The sequence below is a fragment of the Dromaius novaehollandiae genome, chromosome 5 (assembly GCF_036370855.1).
Source record: "Dromaius novaehollandiae isolate bDroNov1 chromosome 5, bDroNov1.hap1, whole genome shotgun sequence".
Classification (NCBI taxonomy): Eukaryota; Metazoa; Chordata; class Aves; order Casuariiformes; family Dromaiidae; genus Dromaius; species Dromaius novaehollandiae.
In genome coordinates, this window is record NC_088102.1 from 23,993,903 (window position 1) to 24,013,578 (window position 19,676).

At 35.8% G+C, this 19,676-nt stretch overlaps 1 protein-coding gene across 11 annotated transcripts in view; it reads left to right on the top strand.

Moving 5' to 3' along the window:
- CEP128 (centrosomal protein 128) overlaps window positions 1-19,676 on the top strand; it is a 135,146-nt gene that overhangs the window by 16,980 nt on the left and 98,490 nt on the right. For all 11 annotated transcript variants that reach the window (XR_010389353.1, XM_064512226.1, XM_064512230.1 and 8 more), the window contains 4 exons: window positions 36-108; window positions 7,019-7,135; window positions 17,662-17,748; window positions 19,242-19,316. Coding sequence is in view for 10 of the 11 variants with exons in the window: in XM_064512226.1 (XP_064368296.1) it covers window positions 36-108; window positions 7,019-7,135; window positions 17,662-17,748; window positions 19,242-19,316 (352 nt within the window). In the remaining variant the exon portion in view is untranslated. The remainder of the gene's footprint in view (window positions 1-35; window positions 109-7,018; window positions 7,136-17,661; window positions 17,749-19,241; window positions 19,317-19,676) is intronic.

Genomic DNA, 19,676 nt, shown 5'->3' on the forward strand with positions numbered 1-19,676 from the left:
TTCACTTCAAGTCTTACCTATATTTTTCTATGAAGGACTGATGCAGAAATGAGAAAGACTCTAGCAGAGTTGTCTGAAAAGCTCACTGAGTCCCAAAGACAAGAAACGGTGAGTGTAAATAATCTAAAAAAAGATGATATATGTTTTGTATTCTAAGGAGGATGTTTAGTGAGTGTTTTGCTAGTAGATACCACTTTTTTTTTTATAGATTGTATTTTTTTTGGTGATTTCATTGTGGGAGGGTGAAAATTCAACAAGTTTCATGTTTCAGATACTCTTTTAAAGTACAAGCAAGTGTTTTACAAATGTTCGTGTAGTGATTTTTTTCTGTTTCAAATTAATGGTCTTGGGGAAAGTTGCTGTTTAACTTGGAACATTGGTTTAACATTTCGATAAAATAAGATAGCTTTTGAAAGATACAAGACAGGTCTTCACAGTGTCTACGTCACTTAAATATGAAAGAAATCTGCTATTGAGGTGCAAGTCTTTGTGCAGAGTCTTGCTATAGGAATGAGAGAAGTTGCAAATTCCCCTGAGAGTCAGGAGGCAGAAATTCTAGATGTAATTCTTGACTCATCAGTCTCGAGGCCAGAGACTATAATCTATCAATACCAGTTATAAATTTAATATAGTAGAATCTATCCCTGGAGGAAGACTGTCCTCTTCAGCTTTCCTGAAAAAATGTGACAGGCTGTCCCTGTTAGAATGTTAGCTCTATTTTCCCTAATAGGCTAGAAGGATAGAAGAGGTTACTCTGATAAAGAATTCTCAGATATTTGTGAAACTCGGTTTTCCTTGTTTTGGGCTGTTTTTCAATATACTTATATCTTGATCCCTCATATAACAAGAAATTAGCAAGCTCAACAAGTTTTAACCTGGATGGTTCTCAAGAAAACAAATGTTGCAACTGCCTTCACTACAGCTGTTCAGTGCAATTGCTAAGTCTGCTAGTGCCAAGAAAGGATATGTGCCATCAGTACTGGTATCAGTGACAATTATGTTGTCATATTAAAGATCTAAAGAGATAATTTAGTACCAATGCATGCAGTTTTAGGGCAAGATGAGCTGCCTAAGAGAAACTGAGGACACACAAGACTTGCCCTGAAAAGTTAGCATTATTATTGGTATCGCATTAGCACATACATAAAGCATAGCCTCAAGTCTGATGAATCAAGAATTATATATAGAATTTCTGCCTCTTGACTATCAGGGAAATTTGGCCTTGTTCAAAGCCTAGTGATCTACCATTGCATTGGTGAAGCTGGCAGCATGGGTAAAGGTAAAAGTTTGGATGTTGAGAAAAAATTACTGTAATAATGACGACAGGGAAGCATCGGATTAGAGTGCCTGTAGAAAATGCAGTCTGTTACTGTAGATTTTTAAGATCCTGTAACTGTCTGTGTTTAGAAATTCTTCTAAAGAGATTCCTTACTTCAGGATTGATTTCTCATAGATGAAGGTGAGTTGTGTAGGAGGAAATATTTTTATTCTCACAACTTTCTCATAAGAAGTTCTGCAGAAATGTTTGTCCTCAGTGCCTTTATTCATTTTGATTCAGAAACAACCAACATCACCACCCTAATAGCTGTAATCTACTTTGACTCCTGACTGGAAAGTATCAGTTTAAAATCTTGATAATTTGACAGGATGCGTTTATGGTGGAAACAATTTTTTTCAGTCCAATGTCCTTAAGTCCTCATTTCTGTAGTGGCATATATCTAAGTAGTTACAGTTCTGCTGTCCAGCATTTTCAGTATTGTTTGAAATTTGCCTATTTATGATAATGTGTGATGACAGAAGTCTCGTCACTGCAGTAGGTCTGAGTCACTAGACCAGAATCTTTGTTTGTTAGAAGTTTATGGTTCTTAATTAGAGCCTATTTGATTCTGAAGCCAGATACTTTTTTTCTTCTTTATGAGAGCCAGATGACAATCAGTGTTGCCTTTAAAGGCAACTCAGTATAGAAACTGGGGCACACTTGAGGTATTGAGACAGGCATAGTTGGATGCCTGTTTCCTTTCAAGTGCTCACAGCAGTTTTGTACTTGAGAATCTGTGTTCAGTTTTAGTATAAAAAACCTGCAATCTCTGCAACCCTTCCTATATCAAATCCTCTTATCTTTACCTAGGTGTGACTTTGTAGACTACCTAACTTTTGGTTCTCTGCTTTCCCCTCTTCAAATTACAGCTAAACTCCTACATTCCAGAGAATAGGATGCTTCTAAGAGGCAATACCTTCTACATCTCTTTTTTAATTGTAGTGGCAAGCTTGGAGAATTTGTGTGCGATTCTTTTTCTTTGAGAGGAATTTGGATGATTGCTAGAGGAATGTCTACAGACCTATAAACAATTGAAAGAATATTTGGAATGTTTCATTGGAAGAATTATCTTGTGGTTGTGATGATCCTCTCAGATATTGTTGCCACCTCCTGGTATGGAGATGCATCCCAGAGAGCACAAGAAGCTAATCTTTATACATAAAAAGCAACTGCACTGAAGCACAGATTTGTAGAAACTAAGTAGGTGCTTAGTTGAGATTGTGCTGTTAGATCAGTGTAGCCCTGTCTGTGGAAATTTCCAGAGGATGTGTTAAATGTTAAGTGAGGTGGATGTGGTATGGAGTTTGTGTATTCCAAAGAGCCAGGATTACTGTAACTATCCTTCAGAAGAGCTCTCCTTCTTAATCTGTAATTGGTAATAATTCATAGGTCTGATATTACAGGGATTTTTTGGCATGGCATAGATGAATTTAAACATTACTCTTTGTCATGAGGGAAAAGTTTAATTTAATGTTTAAAGTGACATCTGTGAGAGAAGCTTGCCATTTTTGTGGTTTAAAGACTTCTGTTTCAAGTCTTCACTGATGATAAAACAGGTAATAGCAAGAAAGGAAAAAAAAAGATCTATTGAAATAGATTTCAGTCAGCAGCATTGGTATACCAGAAATAACAGTGGAAAGGTGAAAAACAGGAGAGAAATTCAAGAAGCAGGATGCTCCTTTTTGCAGATTAAGTGTCCCACATCTTCCCCAAGATTGTATTTAGTTGCATGACTTGCATGTTGGCCTGTTTTTGAGTGGGACATTCTTTTCTCTGTGCTTACTTGGCAGTGGGGGAGGGAATTTTTTGATAGTCTAATCCATTTTCATAGATTTTGCTGCTACTTGAAAGCCTAATACAGAGGCACAGCTCTTAGCATAGAGTAGCTGAATGATAATCATGACACTGCTGAAAAGGCATCCATAGATCAAATTCTAATATGCAGTGAATGCAGTAGTTTAGTGTTAGCTTTTTATGCTGCCATGTAAAACCTCAAAATTCTCTGCACTGTTTTTCAGTGAATCATTTGTCTACACCTGAATGTCTTTTGATAGGATATATGCTATATATGAGATATATGATATATATATATATACGAGATATATGCTGTTATGATAGAGGTGTTGTCCTGAGTCCTTCATTTGGGATAAAGGAAGAGAAGTGAGTTTGAGTCTCTTCCGCATATGCCAGCTAATGAGTCAACAAAAAAACCCTTTTATTTAGTTTGAAAAAAGTTGGGCAACAAAGAGGGTAAAATGTTTCCAAGCAGTGCAAAAGTGACGTGAATACACTGTAGTAATGACTTCAAGTAAATGCATTAAAAAACCTGAAGAGATGAAAAGATAGCCGATGTAATTACGCAGGGTGAAAAGGAGTTCTTTCAAATGTTATGATCAAATGATAAAAGTAGAAAGGTTATATAAACTTCTCCAGCTAAATGTAAAAATTAAAAAAGTTTGAGAAATAGCTTGCAAAATTATACACATCCTTGTTTAGTACCTTAGTGTTGGATCAAAAGATGATGAAACTAGAAAGAGTGTTTGGAGAAGGTAACATCTGTAGAGAAGTTGGGAGAAAGAATGCGTTAGCTTTTTGCATCCCTCTTCATCAGGGAGAGTGTTGGAAGATGGCAGCATAGAAAAACATTATTTTCAGAGAAAATGTCAGAGGATTGGCCTCAGATTTGGAGGGACCTGCTAATCCATAGCATAAATAATTTGGAAAAGGTGGTGATTAGTGAAGTGACCCAGTCTGTGATAGTGTAATGATGCTAAACTACCTGAAGTAGAAAGGTAAGTTTGCTGCATTCCAGGACATCTTATCATTAAGGATTGCCAGGACATAAATGTGTTTTAACAGCTTTCCTGGAGAATGCACAGGAAGCTGCAAGTGATGGCACTTAGTTCTATTGCAAAGTACAACATGATAAAGCCTAGTTTGCTATATAGACTTGCATGCTCTATGCCTCATTTCCCCAGCCTCCTCCCCTACCATTTGAATGCCTTTGGATCTCTGTAACTAAAAATTCCATTGTATTCTGGTCATCTGAATCCTTCTTCCCATATCTATGCTTCCTCATCAAGCTACCTGCCCCCCCAAAAGTAGCATGTGACTTTGAGTCACTCTGACTTCCACAATACGTTTAGCTTCTTGCATTTTCAACCTAAGTTATTTTGAATGCTAGTTCGGCTAATGATTAGTTTCAGGCTAAATGCATGCATTTTTGCTTGCTGAATGCCAAAATGGAAGAATAAAGGCTGGGTTCTTGTATTTCCTTGAATTGGGCATTTCTGAGATCATCCCAATCTAGGGTCTTATTTTCTTGAAACCCCTCATAGGGGTCTAAATACATTTGACAATTTGCAGTAAATAATTATTCTTGGTTATTACTGCAGAGTTTTTGTACCTTACGCACAAGAGCAGAATTTGACCTAATGCGCTATTGATCTTCTCCTGACAGTATCAAGGTAAAGTACAAAATTCCAATTTGGAAGCTAACTACTCATCCAGCTATGGAAAAAGCAAACCTTTTCAAACTGACATGGTTTTTTTTATAAAGACAAAAGGACTGTTACTTTCTTTAAACTTAATGCCTTGTGGTACCAGTGAGGCCCAGAATATAAATGTATCCTTAATTATGTTTCTGTTGCTGCATAACTGTGGTACCCCTGTTAAACTTTTGTATCCACACATGCCTTGTGTTTACCCTAATAGTAAGAACACGCTTAGTGAAAAAAGTAGTGGGTTTAGAATGAGAACTTGTTCTCTGCCACGCACATCAGACACTAGCAGTTGAGTGCTGTTTCTATCTTTCTATCTTTCTGTCAACAGGTTTTGCACTGGGGGGAATAGCGATTGTATGTGTTATTTTAGATCTTTGATTTAAAAAAACCCACTTGTACTGAATCTATTTTCAATTAATTATTGCAAGAATTTAGCAAAAGCAAAATGGGATATAATGTCTTCTTAGTAGTAGTAAATACAAATTCAGTTTTGAATACAAAGTAAAATTTAGTTGTCTTAAACTATCAACAGAATCTTTCAAATGAGAATTATTTGTTATGATCTGACAAATCTGTTCAATCTGTTAGGAAAATGACTTGGCTGTTCAAAATGGCAATTAATTGCTAGAAGCTGAAATGTAGTAAAATCAAAGAAATCTGTTTGAGCTCTTCAAAAGATACCATGTTTTTAATCTCTCTTTTTGGGTGATCAGATGGTTACTTCTTTTGTGAAACAATCAAGTTCTTTCCCAAAGTAAAAGGCAATGTCACTGGGCATAAAAATTTAGTATGTATATTTCTATTTTTGTTTTTTTTTTTCTAGACTGCTTTTATAAGAACCAAGACTTGTGATATCATTATTAATCTACCTGTCCTTTGGCCATCCATCCAGATTACACACATCCCTAATAACTTCTGAAATTCATATTTTCCACCAAATATGAAAATAGTTTTAAGAATTTTAATTTTTACAGTTTCAATGAGAATTGATGGCTTGTGAGATATATACAAAGTAGTGTCCCTGCTGAAGAATAAGGGCAGATGTACTCAGCTGTTGTAGTGGGCCAGTCTGCATCATTGTGCTCGCAGGCTATACACCGCAGCCTCTGCTCTGTGGGAGCGTTAGGAAAAATGTGGATGTTTTGGGATTGCAGAATTGGAGTTTTAAGGGTAAAAGAATAAAATCTGTAGCAAACCAGGCTTCATTCATTCTATTGTACAAGAAATAATCTGTCTGGGGTGGGCAGTGGGCCCACAAATCTCCATATTTTCCTCCGTGAGAGTACAAAGATATGGGTTAGGGTGTTTTTTGTTTTTAAGACATAATTGTTTTCAGCGGTCAGCTGAGGGTTGTGGACAGGAAACTGTCAGTTAAAATACCACTCTAATAATTAGACTGCTTTCAAGTGACTGTTTAAAATCTTTAAAATTAAAGTAGAGAGAAATTTTATATAAATACTATCTTTGTTCATCTATACCTTTTTAATTATATTCATTTAATTTGTTGCCCACGAGAGGGCGCTGTCTGCTAGCGGCTTGAAATGCAAAAACAAAGTAGCTCTGGCTTTAGTTTCAGGTTGAATTACTATGTTTTTATACAAATTGCTTTAACAAATGACTCGTGTTATTTGTATTAGTTTGTATGTGAATCCACAAAATATTGGGAAAAAGTCTTCACGTGAGCTAGTTATTCTGTGATATTACAGTCATCCTTGTGCACTTAGCTCTCGCTTGCTACTTTTCACTAATAAATTTCCAAGTATGAAAGAGGCAAACATTGGCCTGTTTTACAGACTGGAGATGGGAAAGAAGTGACTTGCTAAAGGTTAATCAGGCCTGTGGCGGAGAAGCTAGGGTTTTTGTATCCCAGGACAATACCCCAGGTTAGGCTACACCAAAGTGGTATAAGTCTTATCATTGGAGATAGTTAGCACTTGATTAGAACTAAACACTATAGAGAAGAATATGCATATACTTGAAGGATATTGCTGGCAAGGAATAGCAGGTCTTTTTCCTATTTGAGTACTTCTGGAAGTAGTTATTTTCTACACAAATCTAAATCTTACTTCATAAAATAGAAGCTGTGTTCTCCCTTCCTTCTGATCCATACTCTTTACTTTTTTCCTCAGAGGAGTTTTAATATGTGGTAAACGATGCACTGATTTCCTGCAGGGTATATTTCTTTTTCCTTTTCAAGGTGTCAGAACGGGTAGAGAGAAGACTTCAGGAGATAGAACAAGAAATGCGTGCAGAAAGACAGCTTGTAGAGAGGCGCCAAGACCAACTGGGACAGATGTCTGTTCAATTGCAAGAGGTATGCAAATAAAGACTTCCTGTGTATTCCAGAATAAATTAGGAACTTGCTCTGTTTATGAACATGTTTCTGTGAAACTGGCAAAAGTACTTGTATTTTTGGTACATTCTTTTAACTGTATCAACCCACTCTGCTGGATTTGGGTATCAGGTGATAACAAGCACAGTCTCTGTTACTCATGATACTGTCTTGTCTATGTTTAGACCTTTTGGGTGACTGGCACAAACGTTCTTAAAAACAAAGAAAGAAAAAAATACCAAAACAAAAAGATGTCATTAGCTGGATTTTTTCATTTAAAAGATTTGGTGTTCTAAAATGTAAACTTTGCAATGAGCAATGTATTTTTAATCAATTTTGACAAGTAAGCAAGTGCACTGTATCAGACAGCCAGCTTTCGAGTGCTTATTAAACAGTTTAATTCAAAGCAAATTATCTGATGAAGTATGAAATACCGTGTAGGTAAAAATGCAAATGTTCACATTGGGAAAGAAAATTGAAGACAACTTTCTAATAGTAGTTTTTTTCTGCTTGCTTTAGGAAATGTATGAAAAATGTTTCTGAATATACTGCTATTTGGAAAATCTGGGAGTCTCTATATTGTAGCTTTTTTGAATCCCTTTAAGATATGATTTGCAATGTCATCTCTAGCTGTACAATAGAAGACTATAGCTGAGAAGAAATGTGCAATTCCATATTTTTAACTTTTAATGTTGGTGACAGCCTTGTGCTTCTTGGATTGTTGCCAGTTGTGTGTTATACTGTGCAGTGGTATTGAGGAGCATTAATTTAGACTGATGCCTCATATTTCATACAAGATTATGGACTCTTCAAGGAGGTTATAGTTGGGAAGATAACATACTCTCTTAATATGGATAAAAGTAATGTTTATCAAAATGCATGTAATGCTTCTACTGGTATTTTAGAAACAGTGTTGCATTCCCCTGCCCCCAGATGCCCTAGTGGGTGAAAAGAACCAGAATGCTTTATTACAGTTTTCAGAAGATGCAGTATATCCTGTGAGTTTCTTCAAAACAGCTCTTAATATGCCTATGTTCACTTCCAAATTAATCTGTTGGGCCTTTAGTCCAATAGAAGGATGCTTAGTGAAAGGAACTGGTGTGATTTGCTATTATTATCTGCAGATTGAAAATAACCTTTTTATCCTTTTAAAGAAGTAATGACTTCTATCTGTAAAGATAGATTAACACTGTGATTAATGACTTCCTGAAAAAGAATACTTGTTTTCAATTGAATGAAGTCAAGTGTGTTTCAAAGACTTTCATATTATTGTGCATTTGAGTCGTGAGCCTTCAGTCTGGATACCTTTTTTTTCTAGTAACTCACCTCTTTTATTTCATGCACAATGAATAGGAAGTATTGAGTGCACCCCGTGACCTTCATTCCCCCAAGCTGTCCAGCTGTAGATGAAGATGTTTTGATCCTTTCCCCTGCAAACAGTATCATTTTGTTCTGTACATATTTTTTAATTATTTATTTTTCCCTAGGAGCATCTTTCAATTTAAGAAAAGTTTTCTGTCACTGGTGTTCAAAACCTCTGCATTTGGCCCTCATCCTCAGCTTATAGGGAAGCTCAACACCTAGTAATCTGCCTGGTAAACTTTTACTATTAAGAATTTGCTGAAGCCAAGATTCAGAACTAGTCCTGACAGAACCAGCCTGGAACAGAGTTATTCCATCCTTTCATAGGATGGAATTGGAGGATAATTGGAGGATGATCACATTCTTGGTGAATATCTTCACTCTTTCTTGAGCAGATGCTAAGGGAGGTGGGGTCCAAATCTTCCTTCTGAGTGGCTGATTTGTCATGGCTTCTGGATTTCTTGAACTGGACTTTATTCTCACTGTATTTGTGAATCCTAATAAAAGGTAGATTACCCCTGTCTTAGTGAATTAAGTTTTTTTTTTCAAGAGCTTCTAACCTCGATTATGCAAGATAGAATCTGGTGGTGTCAGGTGACAAGTGTAGAAGGGAGCCTCTTTCAGCAGGTATTAGACAATCTTCCCTTGACAAATCACAGAGGATTATAAGGATAATTTTGACTTTGAAACATATGCTTCCATACAGAACAGTATGTCCTCTTCCTACTACTTCTCTAATAGCCATCTCAACAGCTTGGAGAACATCTTTGCGATGGTTGCAATTGCAGATGGTTTCAACTTGCTACATGCCAGATATCTTCAGAGTCCATCGTTGCTAAGGTCCTTTGATTTCAGATCCTTATCATGAGCCTCCTTTCAGCTGGCGCATAGTCCTCCTTTCAGCTGGTGCATATGCCTCCCTCATGACCATTCAAGTTCATTTGTCCTTCCCCAGGTTGAAAAATTGGTCTTGCTTCCAGCTGGTTCAATATATCTTGAACATTTGGCTGAACCCTTCAGCTCCCACATTGGCAGACTGGGCCACCTTGGCACTACCTTTTGGAAGACAGTTTTTTGGGTGTTTTTTGGGTTATTTTTTTGTTTTGTTTTGGTTTTTTGGGAGGGGAATGGAAGTAATCTGGATCCTGTATACACTGTGTCTGTCTGTGCACCATCATCCCAAGAGCATGCTGCATGAAAAAGATTTGAGGAGAAAATTATTTTGTTATGGAATATAAATTACAGGACGAATGAAAGAATAGGAATATAAGAATTTATAGGGAGACAAAGAATTTAGAACTGATCTACTCTCAATTAAAAAATGAGAACTGTCTGAACGGGGTATAGCCGATTTGAGTTCTTGAGTGCTTTCTGATCTTTTTTTTTTCTTCTTGTATGTGGTGATAGAGGTGAATGGATTCAAAATGACAACCCAAATGCATTGAATAATGTAATTTATGTGTATGAAGTAGCTGAAAAAACTTGTTACTTTAACAGTTCTATTTTCAAGATAAGTACTAGTTGGCTTCTTGTCGATTTGTTCATTGCGTACATCAGCATAATTGCTTGAATGGACATATTTCACTAAGGGTTTTTTTAATCTTTCTGTAAAATATATACAAACTTAAATCTGTTATTAAAGATCTTTGACCAAAGATTTTAGAAAAACTAGTAAGTTAATACCATTTCTCATGAATTTTTTATATCCTATATTTTAATTAGGCTATCTTGGCAAAGCCTGCTAAGTAGGTATTTAATAAAGAAAATAATAAAATTCTTGATTACAATCCTGATCCTGTGTAAAATAACTGATTTTTCTTTTTTACCTTTATTTTCTTATCACCCATCATTTGATGGTAGATTTGCCACAAAGATTGCATGATAGGTTAGGAGAGTTTCAAGAGAGATTCTCAGACTCAACTGTGAGAGCTTACTTATTTTTGACTGCCTTACATTGAAGAATGCATTCATCAAACTTTGCTTATATGTTAAGAGCACCAACTTCTTACAACAATATATGCCTTTGCTGATTTTCTTCCTTATTGTGGAATAAGTTTTTTGATACTTCTCTGAAACTCAGCTGATTGCGAAAGTTTGCAAGGGTCTGATTAGTGCACTTCTCTGAACCTTCATGAGATACACAAAATGATGTTGAGGACCTGCTTCCTGACAATATGGATCTCTTCATTCTGTATATCAATAGAAGTATGCACTCACTCAAAGATTCTTGGTGGACACTGTGTTCATTAAGAATATTTTCCCCTCCAATCAATACCGGGATAGGCTAGCTGCCCTCTTCTGCTGCTTGGCTTTTTGATCAGCCGTTTCCTTTGTGGTGCTTCCGTTTGGCCTGAAGTATCAGGAACATCAGAGGAAGCAGCAGAGCTGCTGCCAGTAAATGAGATGTCCTTCATTAGTGAAGCATAGGCAAGTTTAGGGATAAAGCATGGAACCCGAATCAGTAAACTTTGTAATATCTGTGCTGGTTCTGTGCAAGAAGGCTTGGAGATGGTAGTAGCAATTTGAGTTTCATTTTGCAAATCTTCCTTAATGACAATCGTTGGCGATAATGACACTAACTTAGACAGTGGTGGTCTTAGGGTTTTTTCTTTTTTTTTCTTTTTTTGCTTCTACTCTGTTTGCAATGGAGTGCTTGGATTCACCCACCTGAATGTCAGTATGAACAGTCACTTGAAGAACAGAATGTTGCTTATCGCTAAGAGGATTTCTTTGAGGTGTGATATTCATTTGCCAAATTGCCATTCTTTTTTCCTTTGCCCTGTTCTGGAGATTGCTCTCTCTTGATAACTCTGGGATTGAGAGTTGTGAGGATGTGGTCTTTCATTTATACAAATGAAATGTGTTGGGGGGGAGGGAAAGGTGTACGCTATGTCTCTTGTGGTACATCCTATGTCTCCTGCAGCTACTGATTAGGGGAGAAAGCTTTCCATGTGAGAGCTTGAAGTGTGGGAAGTGTGTATAGATAGTATGTAGCAAGGAAGGTATCAGCAAGTAATCTCTACTGTAAATAAATGTTAACAGGGACATGGTGTAGACTTCTATAGCTTAAGTTGCTGCTGAAGAAATAAACAGCGTTGTACTTAAATGCAGTGTGTACTTTTGCATGCTCTAGTGCAAAGAAAGGAAATATCTAAACTTTTTGCTGAAACAGTTATTTGGGTGAAGCATATTTCTGCATCACTTTTAAAAAGAGGTTTTTACTTTGGTATTCCATTTCCTCCGCTTTGTACTTTGAATGACGAGTTAATGGATTCTTAGCTTTGTCTGTGGCCTCAGTCTTGTGGTGATCATTGTGTGGATTTAATGTCTTTTTCTGCCCTCTTTTATTTCTCTAAGATGCTTCTCAAGTAACATTACTGGAAGAAGGGTAGGGTTTGGATTGAGTCGTGAAATCCCATCATTTAATAGGGCCTGAATGATTTACGAAGGAATGTTATTTAAAGCAGTTGTGGCTAGTTAATGAGACAATTGTTTCGTTGGTTTGCCTGCTATACTTTTCAAATCAAAATCAAATTTGCTTTTTGGATTTGATCAGCAGTTTTTTAAAATTAAATCTTGTGAGGTTTTAATAGTTATAATTTTTAGGGAAAGTGCAGTGCCCATAACTGACCACTACTTGTCAGTATTTTACCATCCTAGGAGAGTCATTGTCCTAAATCGTAACTATTAAATTATACATTTTCAGGGTCTAACTGAACATGATGAAACATTTTTCTTTCTCTTTGTCTGGCTTGTCTTTGTCTCTCTTTCACATGATGTGCAAACTATTCCACTATTATCATCATGGACTAATTATTAAAGCAAGATGAAATATGGATATTTACTGACTATGAAGAAAACTTGGCATATAAATTTTTTCATCTTTAGCATCAAATTTTGCATTATTATTCTGAATCAGTAATCAATGTGCTGCATATAGGCAGATACATAAAAATGTACAGAAAAGTGTTTATATCTTTTGAACTGGTATGGATACTTGGAGTATTTAAACTTTATCTGGTTATAAAACAAACCTGAAATTAGTGTACATTGTGCATGTTCACTTTCTTCCATATCATTGTTCCAAACCTGTCTCTGATTAGAAGGGAAAAATAATATGCTCATCTTGGTGTTTTGTTCTGCAGTGTTACCAGTATGCATATATGGATTACTTAAAGAATCTTAGTTGTTTTAATTTGGACAACAAATGCTTTTCTTTATTGTTTTATTTTGAACTTGAAGACACCCTCCACTTAGTACTGGTGTTTTTATGTTCATAAACCCTCTTTCTAAAGCAAATATTTTTCTTAAAAACAGCTTATATATATGAAGTGGATGTCCTGGATGGCTTTACTAGTTGCTTTGCTTGGTCTTGGATTTTTGTGAAATGAGTAAGTCTGTTCATGCTGATAGTTTTGACAGACTGGGAAGCATTTTTTCCCCTTTTTTTCTGTACAGCTAGATAATCAGATTCTGTCTGTACCCTACTACACGTGCAAGACTGACAAACATTAGAGACTAAACAGAGGGTGTGGTAAACCAGGGTCAAAAATGTTATTGAAAATTCTCTTTTTGCATGTCTTTATCCTTATTGTCTTTTTAGACAAATGTAAACCTGATCTATGTTCTGAGCCTTCAGAATGTTTTTAGTGCATCATTGATACCACTATAATATATTTTGCCCCTTGGCTCTGTGCTATGCCACCTGTGGCTAATAGTTTCTGTTTTGATTGCAGTTTGACTCTGACTTATATCTTTGTCTTAGAACATAAGCAGGTCTCATTCATATCTGTCACTGAAATATCTTTAGACTTGGACCCATGTTAGCTACTGATGTCTCAGGTTAGGGAAAGAATTTTCATTCAGATTAGGATGTGGTATGCTTTCTCTTATTATGGAGTATGACATGAGGTTGGTCTGCTTCTGTATTTCTGCTAGTATGAATATATTTCACTGATAAATCTCATACTGACAGAGAGTAAATTTCAACTTGTCTGTGGGCTGCTTTCAAATCATCTGCTTTTATTAGAAAAAAACTAAAAGTTAGTAGGCTTAAGGTTGCAGTAGAAATTGTGCATCTCTATTGGAAAGTTTTCATTAGCTGAAAAAGAATGAGACCTGTTGTTACAGAGGCCTCAGGCATTTGTAGCACCTGTTTTCCCCATATAGTTTTTTCACTTATATGTATATCTAGCAGGGACTGAATGATTTTTATCTAAGTAAAGTTTTGCAGTTATGTATACTGTGTGTGGTGAGGTACGGTGGCCTGTGGTATACCATGTATGTTAAAGTTCCGATAGTTATCTCATGCTAGGAAACTATGAAAAGACCTGTAGGAAGGGCTGCACTGGGTTGAATCAAAAATTCATCTAGCCTGTCAGAGGCCATATCCTGTTTCTGACCACCAAAGCAGGCTGTATAACATTCAGCTGGTCCATCCCCAAACCGCGCCACAGAGACATCTTTAAAAGCGTGTTCTCCCATTCCTCTCCCCCCTGCGAGTAAAAGGACCTTTTACTACCAAGAGAGCCTGAGGAACACCAGCAGGCCAGTTCATACTCCAGGCTGATTCTGTGGCCTGCCAGGGATGGAAAATCCCCTGTGGTGTGGTGGCGTGAGCAATGTTTGTTTTTTGTGTGTGTGTGTGTGTGTGTGTGTGTGTGTGTGTGTGTAGATGTGTATATAAATACATATATATTTATATACACACACAGTATATATATAAAAAAAGTTTAGGAATGTTAAAATTATATACTATAGTAAATATAACTATAAAGTAAATATATAGTATATCACATTATAGTAAATATAATAGAAATTACGCATATTATGTGTCATGTTATATATAGGCACTGTATAACATATGGTATATAGCACAGTATATAATGTATTATGTTATTGTGTGTGTATATATATTACTTATATGTAGTATGGTTGTCAGGGCCACCTTACTTGTGACCTTTCTGCAACAAGGAGAAGACCTTGGTGTACATGTATCTGAAGTGTGCCAGGTTGTGGCCCATCCACAGCTTCCCGTCGGGGTTCTGACTGTGCTTTCCCCCTTCACACTTTTATTTGCATCTCTCTGAGGCCTTTCCAAGTCACATAACCCCTCTGTCAACCTCCTTCTGGCCAACCTGGATGTTTAAGCCTTCAGGAGGAGGACCCTGGTGGGGGAATCCTGGTGACAGTAGGCCTGTTTCCATTCCCTGGTCCTTTAGTGTTGTCAGGCAGAGTTCCTCTGGGCCGTGTCTGCTGGCTGCTTGGATGTCTTCAGGGAGTGGCAGAGACTATTGATACCAGCCTGCTCAGCATCCCGTTCCCATTTCCTGGGTATTACATTTCTGACCTCTGCCCCCACTCTCTTTTCTTGGAGACAACAAATGAAATCAAAGAATTCAAACCCAACTGGCGCTCTCCATGTTTTTTATCTTTATATAGCACTTCCTTTCCCAGAGACAGTTATAAGGTTTTCATAGAGAAACCTGTAGTGGAGAAAAACATTATTGGCACAAGCCAATAGGGGATAATTATTCAAGGAGTGAAAGAAACAGAGCAAGAATAGAACTGACTTGTATAAATGCAGTTTCTGAGTCATTAATAAGGTTGATGCTTGTGTAGTTGTGGTTGTCCAGATTTTTCCATTTCTTAATGACATTTTGATTGATTAACAGATTACCTATCTAATATCTACTGGGAAAAGCAGCATTTCCTAGTTGAAGCAGTGCATGTGTGATATGTTTAATTTTATTGTAGCACCATGTTCTTTGTGAAGTAGTTTAACTTACATATATATATATGTATATGTGTGTGTGTGTATATATATATATGTGTGTGTATATATATATATATATATATATATATATATATATAAAATGACCTATTTTTTCTTAAAAATGAGATGGTTATGGGCAATTTTTACTATATCCAGAAAATAAAAGTGAACATCTTAATTGTAGTATCAGTGGTATGAAAGACTGCCTTTTTATTTGAAGTTATTACTGTTTAATGGCCTAAATATTATTGAGTGATCTTGATAAGTTGAGATGGTGTATTGATTTCTGTGGTTTCTTCTGTGGATTAGGATGTATTAGTGATGCAGAGACATAGCTTTTGCTATCAGTAGGGAACATCTTTGAAAAATTTCTCAGCATTTCTAATTCCACTGCAGCTTTAATGTTTTCCTTGTGATGCTGGAATACCAAATTCTGCACATAAAGTCCTGATGTATTTTTGGTCCTATATTTTTAAGTAGTTTAGGGCTGAAAATATGGTTGGCATGAAGTTGATTGTATGTAACAGAGCTTCTAATTTGGCTAGTACAAATGAAATTAAATTGCAGTTAGTAGACATCATATCTCTCTAATAGACTGTTCTGAACTAATATATCTAGTCATAAAAAAATCATTGTACAATAATAGCATTAGCTGAAGTATCGATCTTCTTGGCTGTTTTCCCCTGTAGCTTTCTGGGTTTTCCCAAGAGCCTTTTTTGAGCAAATGGGAGTGTGTAGGGTTTGTGTGCAGTTATAGTTAACTGGAAAGGTAGACTTGAATCTGTAATGAATAGTTAGAAAAATATCTCAAATATGTTACAATCTGGCAATATTTGATTATGAATCAGTAAGACCAAAAGCATTTTTTATTATGTAGCATATTTTCTGTGGCCCTGTTATAATAAATATCTTCCACAGTCTCAGATTTTAATATAAACTGTTCAAGCAGGAAAGTAGGCATAACTATACTGAAAACCATGTGTGTTTTGAGATGAGGGTATAATCCTGAGAAGTGCACAGATCCATTTATTTTCTCCAGAGCTACTTTTCAAAGCAAACCTTCTGAAGCTGAACGCTTGGCTTCTCCGAGGTTGATATTTTACTGTTTACTTTGATAAAGTGAAATCTTTCTCTCATATGCAGTGAAGTCTATAGACTGGATAGAAGACATTTCTTTCTGGAACAGCTGTATGTTTCTGTTGCTGTTTTGCTGTAGTAGTAGTAAAAATGGAAAAGATACTGTACTTCTGCTTCATGATATTGGGTGAAAGGAAAAGGTATTAACTGATCAGATCTCTAATAAATAGATTTGTGGCAAGCAAAATGCTTGGTTGTGTTGTGCAGCAAAGAAACGAAAGAGTAATTAACACAGTTACTCAAATTTGCAGCAAATTATATCAGCATGGCTAGTAATCCACTAGCTGGAGTTTCTAACAAATATTTAAGATGAATCAATGATATTGTTATGGTTTCAGTTCTCCAAACTTGGGTACATGGGCATGTTGTAAATTGTATCTGTCATTAATATCCGTGATTGTGAGTGCATTCCTTTGCCAGTGATTGGCTATGTTCTGAAAATAGTCTTGGTTTTTAGAGGGAGAAAAATTTTTGAAACTGGTATTCAGGGGAATTGTATTGTTGTAAGATGCTCTGAAAAACACACATAGATGACTTTAGATACTTCAGTTTGAGGGAGATAGGAAAAGGGTTTAAATAGTTGGGACAATATTTGACGATTCTGATAATCAAGCCCCACAGATTTTCTCCCCTCTGCCTGCCCCTTCTGCCACTCCCCAAAACAGGGCACCCCAAAGTCAGTAACTTTTGGTCAGGAATGTATTGGTTCATCCTATCTTAACGCTGCAATTTTAAGCATCTGTCCAGATTCAGACAAAAGTAACTTTCTGGTATGGGCTTCCCAAACAACCTTATAGTAGTGTTTTCCCTACTAGTGATGCCTTGTATTCCATTTAATTTCATATTTTATGTTAGAGAATATAAACATATATTTATATGTCCTCTTAATCTAATATGTTTACAGCTTCTATCTCTAAGCACCTCTTATATCTTCACCTCACAATGTCTGGGGTCAGCTTTCAGTGTCTGGAGGTCTATGGATCAGAAGGATGTTAATGCTAGTTTTGACTTTGTACTTGTCCCAGTTCTGTGCATGGGTGTGTTTATATATTCACTCTTATATTTATTCTTAACAATACAGGTTGGCTTTATCTGGAAATATTAAACATAGTCAGAAAGCACTTGTCTAGATCTCTTAAATATATCAGCAGATTTTTTCATTTTAACAGACTTATAAGGAAGACTTCTGTAACTTTTACAGTGATGTTCCCAATGTATTTTTTCCTTTTTAAAGGCTTTAAATAAACGAGATGCTAAAGCAGATGAAACAGCAGAACTCATGAAAAATAAACTTGTGAAATATGAAAGTGAAAAGAACCAAGTAAGACTTAAATTTTGTCCTTTTTTCTCTAGTTTTAATTGTACATAGTGTCATATAGTATATTCTTCCTCTCGTGGAGAAATCCACAGGGTAAAACTTTCTTTACTCTTTAAGATAACAAGGTGATTTTTTTGCATTAGACTCTGAGTATAGCTATGCTTCTATCTTCTCTCCAAAGCTCTTTAGCTATAGTGTGTTACTGCTAACTTTGCCATCCTGCCAGACACACAAACATAGAACTTGGGGATTATCCTTGATCTGGTTCTCTGATTTGTCCCCTACAGCTAAATTTGTACAGCATCTGCTGCTGCTTCTTTTGCAGCAGCTCTAAAGATACAGCTTTCCTCTGTTCCTACAGCTAACCCATGTTTCGTTATTATGCAACCTGGTTATTATTAAGTACTCCTTTTACTGAACTGTCTAATGCTATGTTGTTCTCTTCCTGTTTGTAGAAAATGATATTGCTTATATTTCTATTCTTGCAAGTTGTTAGGGCCATATTGCTCTTTGTTTATGGAAATTTTTGCTAGCTTTTTTTCCTCTTACAAGTTTAACCCTTTGGCCCTTCAAAGTTTTACTCCTCTGTGCTAAACCATGTATATAGTGTTTTATGTTCTGTTACACTATCCATTCCATTAATGCTATTATTGTTTAATTTGCCCATTTGTCAGCCTCTCAACATCCTCATTGTGATTGCTTCCTCTGCAATAAAAATTTCCTCTATCAAAAAATATTTTTATTTCTATGTGCATGTTTGCAGTGTTTGAGGTATTTATGTTAGAATTCACTGAAAATATTTCATATCTTCTGTTTCGGAAATGGTACATAAGTTTGCTGATTATACATTTCTAAATTTCCTTAACATTATACGTTAGGAAAGATTCTAGTTGTTTGGAATTCTAAGCACTTCAATTTATCAATTTTCTTAAATTTTGAAATAATTCAAATATAGATTCCTGCGCAACCCAGAAAAGCACAAAGTATACATAATTATGTAGAGAGTGTACATAATTATGCAGTTTTATCAATACATGTAATCTTTAAAATTTTAATGAATAAACTATATAACAACAGCTTAGAAAAACTGAAAATGAGATAATATTCAGAGTTTGAAATTATACCCCCAATCTGAGGGCAAAGATTTAAAAACTTTTTAGTTTTTTTTTCTTTTATTTTTAACCCAGGAACAATTTGTTTTCATATTCTTTTGTTTTGGATTTATATATACACCATTCTGTATCTTCATGTGATGCAGAATACTGTAAAAAAATTTACAGGCTCTAAGTTAAATTTGCTTTATATAATTCAAAAAAGTATGGTAATAATTTAGTATATGTAAATATTTTCTTTAAAATTTTTGATAAATAAGCATATTGTGTATACTATAACTTATTTTGAACAGATGTTTATATCGTTTAATTGTGCCAGAATTAAATATTTAAAATATGATGCCTACATTGCTTTTTCTGTTCATCATCTTATTATAATGAAAGCTTGAGCAAGAATTGGAGCGGTCCCGGAAAAAGTTGGAGCAGTCAGAAGGCAGTCGAGAAGCTCTTTTGCGTCAGGTAGCTATTTCTGTGTGGTGAAAATACTCTTGTTTTCATTCTAGGCTAGGTCTGAGTCATCTTGTTTTATCTTGCTGTCTTATACTCTGATACCATTTTGGGGAAGGAAGAAGGAAATACAGGAAGAACCGTTTAAGCGTCTAAAATGCATGGAATGAGCTCTATTTTTACTTTTTCCAATTTTTTAAATAGCTATGGTATTGTTTAAGTACATAAACACATAATTTGTAACTATCCTTCATAGTACCGTTTATAAACACATAATTTGTAACTATCCTTCATAGTACCGTTTAGCACAACTTCTGTATCAGTAATTATTCTGTTATACAGAGTGCGTGCCATACTTAGTGACTTCGGTTA